This window comes from Labrus bergylta, chromosome 21 (assembly GCF_963930695.1).
Source record: "Labrus bergylta chromosome 21, fLabBer1.1, whole genome shotgun sequence".
In the NCBI taxonomy this organism is placed as follows: domain Eukaryota; kingdom Metazoa; phylum Chordata; class Actinopteri; order Labriformes; family Labridae; genus Labrus; species Labrus bergylta.
Genome location: NC_089215.1, coordinates 7,276,997 through 7,292,341, shown reverse-complemented (window position 1 = coordinate 7,292,341; position 15,345 = coordinate 7,276,997). Strand labels below are relative to the sequence as shown.

At 40.7% G+C, this 15,345-nt stretch overlaps 1 protein-coding gene across 1 annotated transcript in view; it reads left to right on the top strand.

Moving 5' to 3' along the window:
* Positions 1-4,273, top strand: part of dock1 (dedicator of cytokinesis 1) — a 201,673-nt gene extending 197,400 nt beyond the window's left edge. Inside the window, exons 50-52 of the mRNA XM_020644719.3 lie at positions 498-675; positions 1,451-1,602; positions 3,406-4,273. Coding sequence (XP_020500375.2) covers positions 498-675; positions 1,451-1,602; positions 3,406-3,501 — 426 coding nt within the window. The 3' untranslated portion in view covers positions 3,502-4,273. The remainder of the gene's footprint in view (positions 1-497; positions 676-1,450; positions 1,603-3,405) is intronic.
* The last annotated feature ends 11,072 nt before the right edge of the window (positions 4,274-15,345 follow it).

Below are 15,345 nucleotides of genomic sequence, written 5' to 3'. Positions count from 1 at the left end.
TATTTTCATTGCCTCCCCCGTGGCTGACAGTTTGAGGCTGGCCAATTACAAAGCTGTTTGTTAATGTAGCCTACAGTGTGGAGGGGCCCCGAGGACATCTCTTTTTATATTCAAATCTCAGCCATAATAAAGCTCAGAGAAACAGTGATTTGTGACCGCAAATAAAAAAGTGCAACCCAAGGATCACATTCATCCGAATAGTGTCTCCTTCAGGAATACAAGCAGCCAACTCAAAACGCAGGAACGCACACACACACATCAACGCACACTCAAATACACACACACAAACATACAAACACGAGACCCAAAGGAGATATGAAACCAGTTTTTGCTCCTTTAAATGATCGTTTGTTTTTCAACTCGACTCATTTTGCACAAAGTAAAGTTTTTTTTATTGACTGGTTATATAATTTTAATTGTTTTATTTAGAGTTTCCAGTAATGACTCGGTCCTTTACACCAGTTAAAAGTTGTCTTTCTTCCTTTCTTATCACACAGATCAGCCCACTGCGGCCCCAGAGACCCCGGAGTCAAGTTCTCAACCAGATCGGTGTAGACCGCCGCCTCTCTGTGTCCCCTGGACCCCCCTTGTCTTCCTCAAACCCCTCCTCTTCACCGGGGCCCCCACCCATCACCCCCAGGAGCAAACTCTCCTTCAGCCTGCACACTGTTTCCAGTAAGAAAACTCCTGCTTTTCTCTCATTAAGACTGCTGTTGTATCATCTTTAATGATCTCTGTGAGCCGTCTCTGCTGAACTCAGACTTTGTTGCATCACTGTTACCACATAGTGTACATCGCTGTGCTCTGTTTGGCCTAAACCATAGCGCTGTGTAGCATCTTAGCTCCACTTCTTTTAATGAAACAAGAAAAACTCTTAAGTTGATCTCTGTGTCGTTTGGCTTGGCTGCTGATGAAGAATCACACGTTATTGGCTTAGTGTGCATTGGAATATACATTCTGCTTTACATTCACATGTGTTGATTTCTCCCTACGAGGTTTGAAATCAAACATTTCACCTGAAAAAAAAAAAACACAAAACTGCTAAAAATGATCGGCATCAAATCTATTAAAGCCATCAAATATACAGTTTTGTTTTCAGCCATGTGACCCAGTCCTGCTCCAATCAAAGGGAACCCTGGAGACACAATGCTTCATAAACTAAAATTAGGGGAGAAACAAACAACAAAAATCCATTTTCTAACTCATTTTAGCCACAGAAGCCATCATACAACTGACCTTCATGTGTATGTTAGTTGTACTGTGAGTGTCGTCCTCTAAGACTTTGTTTCCTCAAAACATTACACATAGTTAGTCTTAATGACATCCAGTTCACCAAAGAATCTATTCTGAGTCCAAACTGAACTGCCCGTGTAGGAGGAGGAGGAGGAGGATGATGATGATGATGATGCTGACGATGATGATGATGGTCGTGGTGCTCTCTCTCTCCCAGGTCAGGAGCTAAACGGGATGGGCCTCTCTGACAAAGGTGAAATCCCTCCTCCACTGCCGATGAAAGGATGCACGGCTGATTACGGCAACCTGCTAGATAATCAGGACTTGACGAGTCCCATGACGCCTCCACCGCCTCCGCCACATCCGAGGGTAGGTGTTTTAATTAGGGCTGAGAGAAGCCCTGTCATGATCCACAGCACTTTTAATGAAGCAAGAGGCGGCTGCACGCACTTGACATTAGGGTTAGCCTCCTCCTCTATCCTTCACCCAGAAACTTCCTGTACTCGTGTGCTCATATGTTCGTGTGTGTGTGTGTGTAGATTCATGTTTCACACTGTGCCTGTTCTGCATGTGAACCTCATTTGTGCCACAGAACAGCGTAAGCACCAGTCAGTAAGCAGCGAGGGCCTCCACCCCTCCTGTCCACCCTGCTGTTATTTATACTTTTTTCCCCCTAGCCGGCCCGCCGCTCAGACGTGATTGATTGGATGATTACTTTGCCTCTTACATCCATCAGGAGCCCTCCTGCTGTTCATCAGCGGCTCGTCTCTCCACACTCTCCGACGTCTTCTCTCGCCATCCTCTCGCCACACCACAAAGTTAACTAATCTTATTTATCGGCTGTCACATCGCCGTGGACAGGTAGTAAAACGTCGCCTCTGCGAGCGGAGTGGCAGCAGCCTGACAGAAGTGTAGTGCGAGCAGATGGTCTCAGGCTGAGTGACAGGCGCTATTCATTTGTAGTCCTTGAAGGAGGCAGGGGGGGGGAGGTCAGTGACGAGCACTACTCCCTGTGACTTGTCTCACTTTGTGAACTCTGATGTCTTAGAAAAACATGAAGGTCAAGGAAGGACAATTTAAGCGTGTCGATTTCTTCTGACTGGATTGACTAAGAATTTAAATGATATGCTGTTTTAATCAGGAGGATGCCAATTTTGACACCTAAACTTGAGTATTGGTTGATTCCTGATATGAGTGCCATGATATAAAATAACACACTGCACTCATTTCATGGCTTTCGGTAGTAAGTAGCATAATCCAGTGTTTAAAAATTGAGCTGATGGTGAAGTAGAACAAACTGCAGTTCCTCTGGTGTTTACTGGCTTCAAAACACCTGTTTTTACAGCAGACAAAACATGTTTACAGCATGTTTAGAGACCTAAACGGTTCTTATCTCTATCGCTAATGTCTTTATTGGTTAAAACTGTAGACAGTGTGAATCTTCTTTAAACTCGTCCATGTTGATTATATTAAAGCTAAGAGGTAGGTTAAGTTAAGCATGATAAGAGGCTAGGCTTCACTTTAGCTAAATCCTGTTATTTACATTAAACTGTCTGCTTTGTTTCGTGTTGTTTTCATAAATGCTAATTAGATGCTAGACTTGTTAGATGGACCTTTTTCAGCTACCAAGAAATTCAGTCGGCCCACATAAACTCTTCTTCTCTGCCTGGTACTCGAGAAAGTTAGTTTGCATTTCCAATATGGAGTTCATAATGCCTTTTCAGAAACCAATGTGTGACATCACTGGGACAACGTCCATGTTTTATAAAGTCTTGGCTACACTAACGCTCTTTTGATTCACTACGGTTGTTAATATAAAATTACCTGGTTCTGTTTGCTGCAGGAATCTAAACCAAGGTGAACATCTAGAAACAAGTTAAGCTAATATTAGCATCTTGCGGATGCCCAATCCTGATACCAGTATCAGAATCAGAACAACTGTGGTTTCAGGTTTTCTCCTGCAATATCAACCTGTCCTTTGGCTAACATGAGGAGGAAAACTAAGCCTTCATGTCACGATAAGTCATCAACTAATCATACTGTGTATGTGTGTTGGGTAAGCTGACCGTGGCTGTATTGACAGATCTGTCAGTCAGTTCTAGACTGACAGCAGTTAATAGTCCCTATGTGAGAAAATAGCAATTTCAAGTTAACTTTGTTTTCTATTTGCAGCATCTTCCTCCTCCTCTGCCCAGCAAGACCCCTCCTCCTCCTCCTCCGAAGACCACCAGGAAACAGGCCTCCATCGATTCAGGAATTGTACAGTGAACAAAAGACGCTGACAGTAGGACCAAACAACACACTGACAACACGACAAAATGAAACAACTGTAAACGCTCCCCCTACTTTTAAAAAAAAAACTGTTTTTTTTTTTTTACCCACACATTCCTCGCTCCCTGTTTCAGCTTGACAAGATGAATACCTCACTGCAGCCCGCCCCTTCTGATCATCATCAGATGTTTTTTTTTTTTTTTCTTCTTCTTCTCTCATGTTGCCTTCAGTTTGACGATGATGCAGTCTGCAGCAGGGAGCACGTTGCACACACGAGCAGTCACTGAATTTATTGATGCTGTCTCAGATACCACTTCAGGACTTTATCAGGACATTCACACAGATAAGCTTGGACCACCTGCTCCCCAAACCTCACCAAATCTCAAGTATAGAGAGCTCATTCAAGAATAATTCCAATTTTATTCATATTCCCACTATGTACAGAGGTTTGTATATAGGATTTTATTTTATTTCAGGTTTTTTTTTTGTATGTGATTTGATTTCTCTTTTTGTATTAACGTATCATTAGCTTAAGTGGCATTTATATGAAACAAAAAAGGGCTTGTAGGTTTAGAATTGACAGGGACTTGACAGAATTGGATCATGGATTTTATTGGTTAAAATTTTTGGAGTGCACATACAACTAACTCCTATCATCGTTCAGACCTTGTCCTAGATTTGCTGTAACCTTGGCTTTCCATTATATTGACTTTTCCCAATTCACTACTGACATGACTTCTGAATAAACTTCCAAATGTATGTATTTTTACGGATAAGTTGTCTGCCTCATTATTTTTCCTCTACTGCCGGAAATAGAAGCGTGTGAAATCCAAAAAGGAACGACCTGCACATGTTCCCTCGCTCGGTAACGCCGCTGTCTGCCCGCACGAGTGACAGCTATCAAAACCAGCCTCTTCATTATCAACACACAGGCCATTTATACCGCCATACAATGACTTTCATACAGGCTAATGCAATTACATTTCCATAATGTGCCCGCTCACCAAGCCCCCATTTCTCTTTTTCAAAGCTGAAAGTGTGAATCTGGAATGCGGCCCACATTTAAAGAAAGGCTCTGCAGCACATACGAGCCAACAAACCACAGAGACCAGCTCTGTCCTACTTCATGATTAAGTCTGCTTTTATTGAAGCTCCTACTTATTTTTTCTACTAAAAACTGTTTTTTATTCAAACTGGAATGATTTGATAATTTATGATTTCATTATTTAATATTTGTTGTTTGAAAGTTACAGATCGGTTCTCTTGGACACACAGGCTAAACACGTTTAACTGTTTGTTTTTTTTATGCTTAATTGCTTTAATTTATTTTGACTCCAAATTAATGATTCAAGTTTGAACCATTAAGTGACTTTAATTATCTGTTGTGCAGCAGCTTTAACTTGAACTACACTTTAATTAGTTTAGTAATATGCATGTGCATTACTTTGTGTGTCGGTGGAATGACTCCACTAATTTAAAGTTTGAGGAACATTCGTGCACACTTTTTTGGATATAAACTTTTGAATTCATTTCTGTTCCAGTATCAGGGCATAAATAATCAATAATCAAATACAACACAAGGAAAACAATGCAGGGTCCCCCCTTTGGTAGATCAAAATATTTTCTAAGTCCGCCCCACCTCTCACCTTCCACATGAACCCATAAACATCCATCTATAAACACTCAAACACACTATCAGACACAACCTTTGCTAACAAATTCACTAACGCTTTGTTTGAACCCACCGCTTCAAATTCATCTTAAAGGCTTTATATGCGATTTTTCACACTTAGATATAATAGAAATCAAGTATCTCCTCTGAAAATAACTGTGAGTCATGACTGTCTACAATGGGTGTAACACCCGAGTCCCACTGTCTGTGATGTTTTCAGAGTTTTCAGAGTCCTATCTTCAATTTGTTTACATCGCCAGGACGGCCGGCCGACTCCTCCCCTCGTGTATAAAAGTTGTTTAATTGAGGGACTAGAGAAAAGAAGAATAACATACTGTACTCACTGCTTAACTGTGTTTCTAGATCACGCTCATTTCGGGTAAATTTACATGCAGTGTGAAGATACGAGCATAATAAAGATCGCTAGCATTAGCATGCTAACACAACAATGCACCGCGAGTTGTTTTGATTTCATGCTGGTGCTCAAGGGCGACATCTGCTGGATCAAAAAATCGCATATAAAGCCTTTAAGCACATTTATAAAAATGTATCATTGCATTTATGGGGCACTGAAAGCTTAGCGGTTATGACGCATGCACCATGAACAGAGGCTATAGTCCTCAGCACAGCGGGCATGGGTTTGAATCCGACCTCGGCTCTTTTCCGCATGTCATCCCCCCCCAAACTCTTCTCCCAACATCTCCTGTCTCTCTTCAGCTGTCCTATCTCAAAAAGGCAAAATGGCCCAAAAAACAAAAATCAATGCTTTCATAAGGTTCTTTAACCGTCCTCAAAAGTGAGCATTTTGAGCATTCATAACAACGTATAGCAATGTTTAAGAAGTGTTATAAGCACCAAAAATAATGTATTATGGTGGTAAGATTTATAATTCATTTTCGGTTCATGCAAAACTAACAACAACGTCTTCTGAATTCTGGGTTTCATAACACGTAACTCCCCTGTCAGCTATATTAGTTTTTCTCCCATATGAAAGCTTCTGTGAGGAACTGTCCGGTTGTGTTGATTTTGGCGCCCCCTATGGCCAAAGCAGGATGATCTTTTTGTGGCTCATTTTGTCCTCTACGTGCACTAGTTGTGTCGTCTGACATTTAAAAAAGAATTGCTCTTTATGTTGAAATGCCGCTCGCAATAGTTATTATAAAGGAATTATTTGTAAAGGGCCGTTTCTGCAGTTAGATTTGAATCAACTTGTCTGACACCGACCCGCTGGCCGGGGTGACAGGTATATAAAATAACTCAATTAGACAATCAGTCTTCTCCCTGGATGTCTTGTTTGTGTTCAAGGGGCATAAAGAGGCAATGGTAATCATTTCAGTGTGTTTCATAACCAGCTAAACACTCCTCACTGGAACTTTAAAAAAAAAACGAACTAATTTATTGAACATATCTTTATTTATTCACCAGTTTCCATCTGTTATTTTTGTGACTCAAAAAGTGTGCTGCTGAACCTTCCGATTTCCACAACCCCCTTTTTTGCGCATTTTTTAAATGTGTTTACGGGCCCCTCACCAGCTCGTAGGACCTTTTTTCAAGTCTTTGCCCCCAGGTGACTCATATTCCTCTGCTCCCCTTTTCTGCTGACACTTTGTGAGTGGGTGTCTGCCTGAGGAGAAGCTCTCAAACTTCAGCATCTGTTGTTTGAAGGTGCTTTATTTAACATCGCCAGACAAGAAAGTGTGCGGTTTATATAAAGCTCTCTTGTCCTCATTAGAAACGGTGAATGACTTCTTTTCCCTCGGTGATTTATTTGGGAGAAGCTGTCATCAGAGACCTCGAGTTACACCGGAGCTCACAGGTGTTTTGAACGTAATTAGTTTGACAATAGTGTCTCATTAATATGTTGGGTAGAATGCTGAATGAAATGCTGTTTCCAAATAGTTTCTTTAAATACCAAGACAATAATTTGACTTGAGTACAGGGCCGCCCATAAGGGTGGTGGTGGTGGTGGTGGTGGTGGGGGGTCTCAATAGAGACAACAAAAACCTTGTGCAACCTCAATATGACCACAATTTATTTTGATCCCAAATCCTCACCGTTTCTTATTTGAAGAAAAGCAAACATCTTATAAATGATGCTTTAGTAATATGTTGTCTGTCTCAAAATGTTAACCCCCTCTCTTAAAGGACGGGTTAGTCATGTTTTACTTGACTGTACAGTCCAATTTGAATTGTGGGTTGGCAAAACATGACCTCAACTATTTGGCTACATTTGGGAGTGATACCTTGCCTAACAGGACATAAGAACGGTTGCCACAAAGGGTTAAAAAAATGACTGATGTTGGGATGATTAGGGACTGAATAAATCCGATTTGGGACTGGTCAGGTGACTGGATCTTTCAGGGGGGCCAGTCATTTCTGTGGTCTAGTATTTGTCCGAAAATAGTTAAAGCTTTGGAAAAATCTGTCGTATACACTGGAGGGTTAAAGCTGATTTGAATCTGCAGACTTTTCAATTTCCTTTAATACATCCTGTATCAGAGCCAGAGCGCCTTCTCTCCTCATATGTGTATGCATACTCAAACAGAAAAATCCATTTCATCCCGCTGAGAAGCCATCATTGTCGTGTTCATGTTACCACTGCTGAATACAAGGTGCACTATGTGCTCTGAAGAACCTTCATTTGACCGTGTGCTTTCTGTCTAAGATGATAAATCGCTCTCCAAACACAAAGAAATGGAGTAAGTAATATTCAATAAAAATGCAAGTTTTAGAATGATACCAATGTTATTTTCTCTTGTGCTTTCTCTCATCTCTCGTGCTTTCTTCTAGTTTTTCCCAAGGCTTCAGCGACACTCTCTAAGGACCATTACCTTTGCTACAGTACGGTACCACTCTCTGCTTACAATAACAGAAATATGATGGTGTTCATTACAGCCTTAGCTCAGTGCTAATGGGCGTTCGGCCCGCTGCACGGTAACTTGAAGATCTCACTGTTGGAAATGTGCAGTTTGAATTGATTCTGATGTGAGAAGCTCAGGGCGTGTTTAAAGTGACAGATGAGAAAAACTAATGAGCATTAATGACTGTTAACTAATCAACAACTCCTAATTACTGATCATTAACTTCTAACTAGAGTAAAAATGGTTTCTAAACATAAAGGCAGTTACAAGCAGGCCTTCAGGGTGATTATTAAAGTTTTTACAATAATGTACCCCTTTTGAAATCGCCTTTTAGACAAGTACTTCTTTAGCGACCAATCGATTTTTGTAGGCAATAAAAGCTTGTATGAAGCGGTAAGAAGTCAGATGCTACCCTTAAGTACATGGACTACAACTTTGTAACTATTGGTTGATAAAATAATAAAATGTTGGGTGATTTATCTTGGCAAAGAAGCACAAAGTTGGGGGGAAACACTTGTAAAGAATTGATCTCTGCATTCGTTGTCTTACTAAAGTATTGTCAACCTTTCTGTTGATGCTCTGATTAAAGGAAAGAGACGAATGCCAAAATATAAAAAGTCCCTAAAAATAAATCTTAGATAGCTCAATTTAAACAAAATGAGTAAACATTGTACAACAAGGGGCGGCTGTGGCTCATTTGTAGAGTCAGTCGTCTCCCAAACGGAAGGTCGTGAGTTTGATCCCCAGCTCCTGCAGCAACATGTCCGATGTGTCCTTGGGCAAGACACTTAATCCCAAATTGCTCCCGCTGCTTTGTGGGCTGAGTACAAATCTGTAAGACTAGGATTAGTTACTTCTGATGGTCACTTTACATAGAAGCCTCTGCCATCAGTGTGTGTAGGTGTGAAGTGCTTTTGTAGGCAGAGGACTACAAGCTCGAGTCCACTTACCATTTAACAAAGCTAAGATATTATGTTGTATTCCAGTGTTGAAGTTACCCAGTAAATCATGACAGTGAGGTTATGCTTGCATAATACCAGGACCCTGACACTGAGGCAGCTACGTGGAATTATTTTATTTTAGCATTAACACCTGTGCTTTCCCTGCTGTGAGATGTCCAACTTTATCAATGAAAAAGTCCTTTTATGCAAGAATTCAAGGCCTCGTTTTAACCAAAAAAGATTCTAGTATCTGGGAGCTTCAACAGCTGCTGAGTCAATGTCCTGGCTGAAACCCCATCATGAATACAAAGTAACAAACAAATCAGCGACAAGGTTACTGAACCACAACAAAATACAACAAGGTCAAACATTAAAAGCACAGGTGTAAATCTGCCTGGAGCAGACCTGTGGACTCTGGAGGAACATCAGGGCTTTACGACTGAGGCTGGGGACACTGTGATCTACTGAGAACAGATTAACAATGGCAAAGAGAACTGTTGAAAACATGACATCACACTGTGATGCCTGTTGGCCAAAACAACAATAACAAGCTTTTGGGATGTTTCTTTGCAAACCTGGGGGGTTTAGAGGCAGAGAGGCAATATAAAAGCAGCACAAAAACACACAAAAACCACGAGAGGAATCATGCTGCAACAAGCAAGTGTAATGCAATTTGGAAGATTTAATGCCTAAAAAGATAATGACCCCAAACACAAAGACAAAGCTATGCAAAAATGCAAAAGTACCTTCCAAACAACAATGACGCTAATATAAACTTGCAAAAGTTAGAGTCCAGACTTTAATGACACTAATAATCCAGTGGACTTTATTTATATGGCTCTTTGAGGTGGTAATGTTGCAGTTAAGCAAGGGCAAGCAGTTAAACTGTATTTGCTAGAAGATGCGAAAGGACAGACCTATTTAATATTGGACAATAATCATAAGCTCCTCTTTATGTTTGTACTTCTATTTAATCTCAAGGTCTATTTAAGAATTTGTTTCCACTCTGGCACTAAAACGTTTCTGTGATTTTAAATCTGTTAGACAATTCAACTTGAGGAAGTCCAACTGGGGTTCCAATCCTTTTTTTTTTTTTTTATCCTCACTGTACCCTGCTCATTGAATCACAATAAGTTTATTCTTCTCCAAATGTGCGATGGGAATCTAAAGTTTCATCGATGATATAATTCACTTATCGAGAGTACCCAGTGCACACTCACTGTCTAACCTTGCAGTTGAAAGGGGATGAAAGGGGATAAAGGGTGAAGCATTTCAGCAGTGGTAATATTACATAGTTTAACTGACAGCTTCTTCAATAGGCTCTCAGTGATTTGTGCTCAGGCATTATACTTCACCCTCTCTCTCCTCAAAGCGTTGGGAAATAAATCGCTTAATTGAGAGGATTTCCAAAGGCTTTGGTGGGGTTGGGGGGGGGGGGGACGTGGAGCTGTGAGCTAGCTCCGTCTCGCCAAGAGGAAATGTATTTACAACGCACTCTATCCCCGTCTCATTTGTCATTTTCGGCCTGGAATAATGTGTGTACATTTTCCGTCTCTCGACACACTTTCATTTGCCGGGAGGTTGCAAATGTGCACGCTTCTCTTTTAAATGTCTCCTGCGCCTTATAAAAGAAGGGGAATATTTTCCATAAATCAACAATGTGCATAAATCCAATCACAAGTGTCAGCGGGGTAGCTGTGGCTTTTTTTTTTAATTCCCAAATGGAGACTTACTACAAGTTGTGGACATGGTTATCAGTTTTCTTTTCTATGTTAATGTGGCAGACAGTCCTGTCCTAAAAATCATCCAGGAGTGGGTCCTTCTAATATTCACTTTTTTTTTGTTGTTGCTTGAATTTCCACAAATGTTTAAAAAAAGTTATATATTTTTTAGGTTAGGAATGTGAGTATGTTGAGTATGAATGACTCTTCAAACTGAGTTTACAGCCATGTAAACGCTAACATGCTCAAATTGACCAGGCTATACTAGTTTAAAAAGGTTCCAGGTGTGTTTGACTTTGACCATGTTTGCCGTTTTAAAGTGCGGTTTTCTTTTTTAAAACCTTTTTATTCTGTAAAGACTCCGACTTTTCATTCATTCAGGTGACATTTTTTTTTACCCAGAAAGGGGCTGAGCCGGCATCGTTTGGGCAAAGTACCTGGATGTGTTGCTCTCATCAGTAGCTTGATGCATTAGCATGCTAACTTAGTTGTAATGATAATTCTGTGCTAGTGTTAAGCTAGTTTAATACCTGTTTGTTATTTTACCATGTTAAGTATTTTACTTTTGTCATTTAGCATGCTAACATGCTCACACTGACAATGCTGGCATACTAACATTAAACAGTTAATGTACAATGATCACAAACTTGGTTGAGTATATTAGAAATCAAAAAAAAAATGCTCACAAAGACAATGCTCTCATTTTTATGTTCTTCATAATTCAAAAAATGATTTACACTTGATTGACATGTGAAAGTGAATGTATAGCCGCCTGGCTGTTGAAGTGTCTTGTAAACAAACATGTGGCCTCCCTGGCAGTCGATCCATGTCATCAGGACAGTGGAGTGTCGTGTGTATCTGTCACTGATAGTGTCATGCAGGAAGCATGATGCCTCTTTCTCTCTGGGCAGACTTGTCACCGAGTGCTTCAGTAAATTGACTAAATAAATTGTGTTCATGACAGAACAAACATCTCGCGGTGGCAGAGCAGGGAGTGAGTTATTTTCATCTGTAGTGTGAGCATCGACATCTCTCGAGAAATATTAACTAAAGACTGTCCACTGAACAGAGTTCTAGAAGTGTTATTGATTAATTCTGTTTTTTAAAAAAACCCACAAGAATAGATGAATCACCAACGACAAGACACTTAAGAATGATTCCAGTTGTCAACCTTATTTAAAGCAAGACAGAAAGGGAAATGATGACTCAGCTGTTGTTGTATGTTTGTTAAAGAGTAAATTAGAGCTGAAGCAATAAATCACCTTATCAATTTGTCTATGGAAACAGAAAATCTATCTTTACCTGTTTGGATATTTACTTGGTTTACTCAATTTTCAAGCAAAATGCCTTTAATTCTCCAAAGGGCACATTTGCAGATTTGGAAAGTTAGGAATTCAGAACTAAGATGAGATTTTTTAAAACAATTTCTATTTAGCTGTATACTTTGAATGACTTTTCGATTAAGCAGAAACTGAATCAATAATGTAAATATGAATTCCTGGGGCACAAATGACGGTTGGGTCGCTCCCCGCGCGCGGAGGCTGTGGTTTTACAAGCAGGGTTTGGGTTTGGTTCATAAAGTAACCTGCTCTGCCCAGTTTGGGATCCAGCCCTTGCATTTTATGACATCACCTCGGGCTCTTGGACCTTTCTCAGCTTTCTGGTGAAAGTAATCATAAGTTGAAGCCTTGCTATAAGAAAGCTGCAGCAATGACTGACACAAGTTGATTTTGAGTTGCTGTTTGTAAAGTTTCAACCATTTTATGTTGTTTAAAGGGAGATTCTGCTGATGGCAATCTGTCCTCTGAGCGTGTTTCCAATCTGTCAAAAGCACCTGAAGTAATCACCTGCACTGTAAGCTATGAGCCGAGTCTTTGATTGAACACTTTAATGCTGTTTTTCTGCACTGCCTCAGACTTTACACTCCTCTCACACACTCAATCACTCTTTTATCAGGAGCTGCTGTCACTAGAGCTCTTACAGGCACACAGAGTAGTCGACACTAGACTTTAAAGCACAGCAGATCTGTTGGCGTTTTACATCAGAGCCTGTAAGCAGGCGTGTTACTTTGTGCTGCATTCAGCACTAAATACAAAATGTTCGCTCTGCACACAGGCTTATTATCCTGGTTTGATGGAGGGAGCCAAGTGCTGGTGATCTGTATTAGCTCAGGCTATTATGAAGCACAGGGTTTTCCCAGGCATTTGGGGAGACGTGTTGCTAGGAAACGTTACCTCGAGATCGGGGGTGGAGGATTTGTGTGATGAGGAAGCAGAGTTTCCAGATACTTTCAGCTTCACGTGGCAATAACTGAGAAGAGCCATCGGCACGTTGTCCCAATAGCATAATATTGATTTGAGCCAGCTTATCTTGACATAGAAATGTGGTCTTTTTAATCTCTCGTCTTGAGTTTTGAGCTCCTTCAAAAGTGTTTCAGGATCAGCTTTATTGGCCAGGTATTCTCACACATAGAAGGAATTTGACTTTGGTAGACTGTGCTCTCCATGTTCAAAAGAATGACATCAAATATTAAACTATAAACAAACAAACAAAATGTGTACAAGCCTTCATGAGACAACAGTGCAGTGGTGAAGAATGAACATAATAAATTATTGGTATAAATTATGTCATTATGTAAAAGATAGATGAATCCACATGAGGCAGATCCATCAAGTAAGTAGTAAATAAGTAGTGTGGAAAAAAATGAGGAGGATAACAATAATCAGCAGATTAAGTGGCTGACCATAAAATGTGTATAAATAATTGTATTTATATTCACAGTGGGTGTTTTGTTAGTGACAGTTCTGACACTCTGTGACTGAAATGTTCATCAGAGTGACAGCGTTGGGTCTGGTTGTTTTGGTGTACAGTGAAGTGGAACGCCTACCGGAGGGGAGGAGTTTGACCAGTTTGTGACCGGGGTGTGTGTGGGGTCTGCGGTGATGTCACCTGTCTGTTAAGTGACCCTGGACTGATATGAGTCCTCGAGGGCAGGTTAGCATCGGTGATTTTCTCTGCAGATCTAACAATCTGTTACAGTCTGTTTCGGTCCTGTTTGGTTGCAGATCCAAACCAAACAGTGATGTATGTGCACACGTGCAGAGAACTGACATGATGATCATGATGGTGTAAAACATGATCAGCAGCTCCTTAGGCAGGTTGAACTTCCAGAGCTGATGCAGGAAGTACATCCTCTGCTGTGCTTTTTTTCCTGATAGTGTGTATGAGGGAGGTCCACTTTAGGTCCCGGGAGATTGTTGACACTGTGCTGTTGAGTATGGAGAGGGGAGGCGGAGGGTAGGGGAGCTTCTTCTGAAGTCCACTGTCATCTCCACAGTCTTGAGCGAGTTTAGCTCCAGATGGTTCTGACCGCACCAGAGGGCCAGCTGTTCCACCTTCCGTCTGTAAGCAGACTCGTCACCGTCCCGGGTGAGACCTATGACGGTGCCAAGTCTGAATACTTCAGGAGTTCCACAGAAGGTAACCCTGGGCTGCAGTCATTTCAAGAGGGAAAAGAGCAGTGGGGAGAGGACGCACCCCTGGGGGGCGCCATTGCAGATTGTCCATGTGCTGGATGTGATGCTCCCCAATCTCACCTGCTGCCTCCTCTCTTGCAAACATTTAATTATTTTATGTTTTATAAATCACCACCAATAGGGACAAACTCATGACGATGACTCTACTGAGAAAGGGTATTTTATCATAGTTTTGACTGTTAAATGGCAAAATATGATTAATTATCATACACACCCATGCTTACATGTGACATTTAAACACATCCTCATCTTTTTGACCTTTTCAGAGCAAAATGTATTCATTTATTATTGGAATATGATTAATAACTCGTAAGCTTAAGTTATTGTAAAGGTTTTTGAAGACTATCCTTATTTAGTCAGTCAGTTAGTTGTACAAATATAAAAGAGACAGATGACATGGATGTGCTGTAGAAGGGTTAAACAAACCATAAACAAATATTGCATCTGTTTACTTACAAAGCTTCATATTGATCCACAAATCTACCTACATATATATATCTGCACATACATCCACTAAAAGTATGTAAACATCCTCACACATAAACAAATTGTGTTTGTCATTACAAATATTGTTTGTTTTGATACGTCCGCAGCATCAGCATTTCTGAACAGCTGGAGAACAAAATTTAATACACTGATCACTTTCTATTTTAAGATATGTTTTGCCGTAGTGATATATGTTTTTGTGGTGAGTTAGGTTTATTTAGTGACTCTAAAGGTGTTATGTGTAAAGCAATGCTGCCCTCATCTGGACACTATTATTAGTGCATCCTGCCTCTGCCTGCCACATCAAACTGTCCAGATGAGTAACTTCGACAGTGGACTAAACATTTAGCTTGTTTGTTTATATTTTAAAGTCAAATTAATAGCCATGCTTCGTCAAATTATAAGCACAGTTTTAATATTTAGAAGCAGAATGTGATTTTGACTCTACCAGACCAGGCACATCCGATCTCCCTGAGGAGGTTTTTAGAAGCAGAGGTGTAAATGTTCCCCAGTGGAGGAAAGAATTAAGTTAATGCCACCAGAAGCGGTGAAGCAGAAGGACACCTTGGATGTATTTCTCCCTCAGCTGGTGTGCTGTCTACAGGGCTGCTGCTTCCTGAGCCCG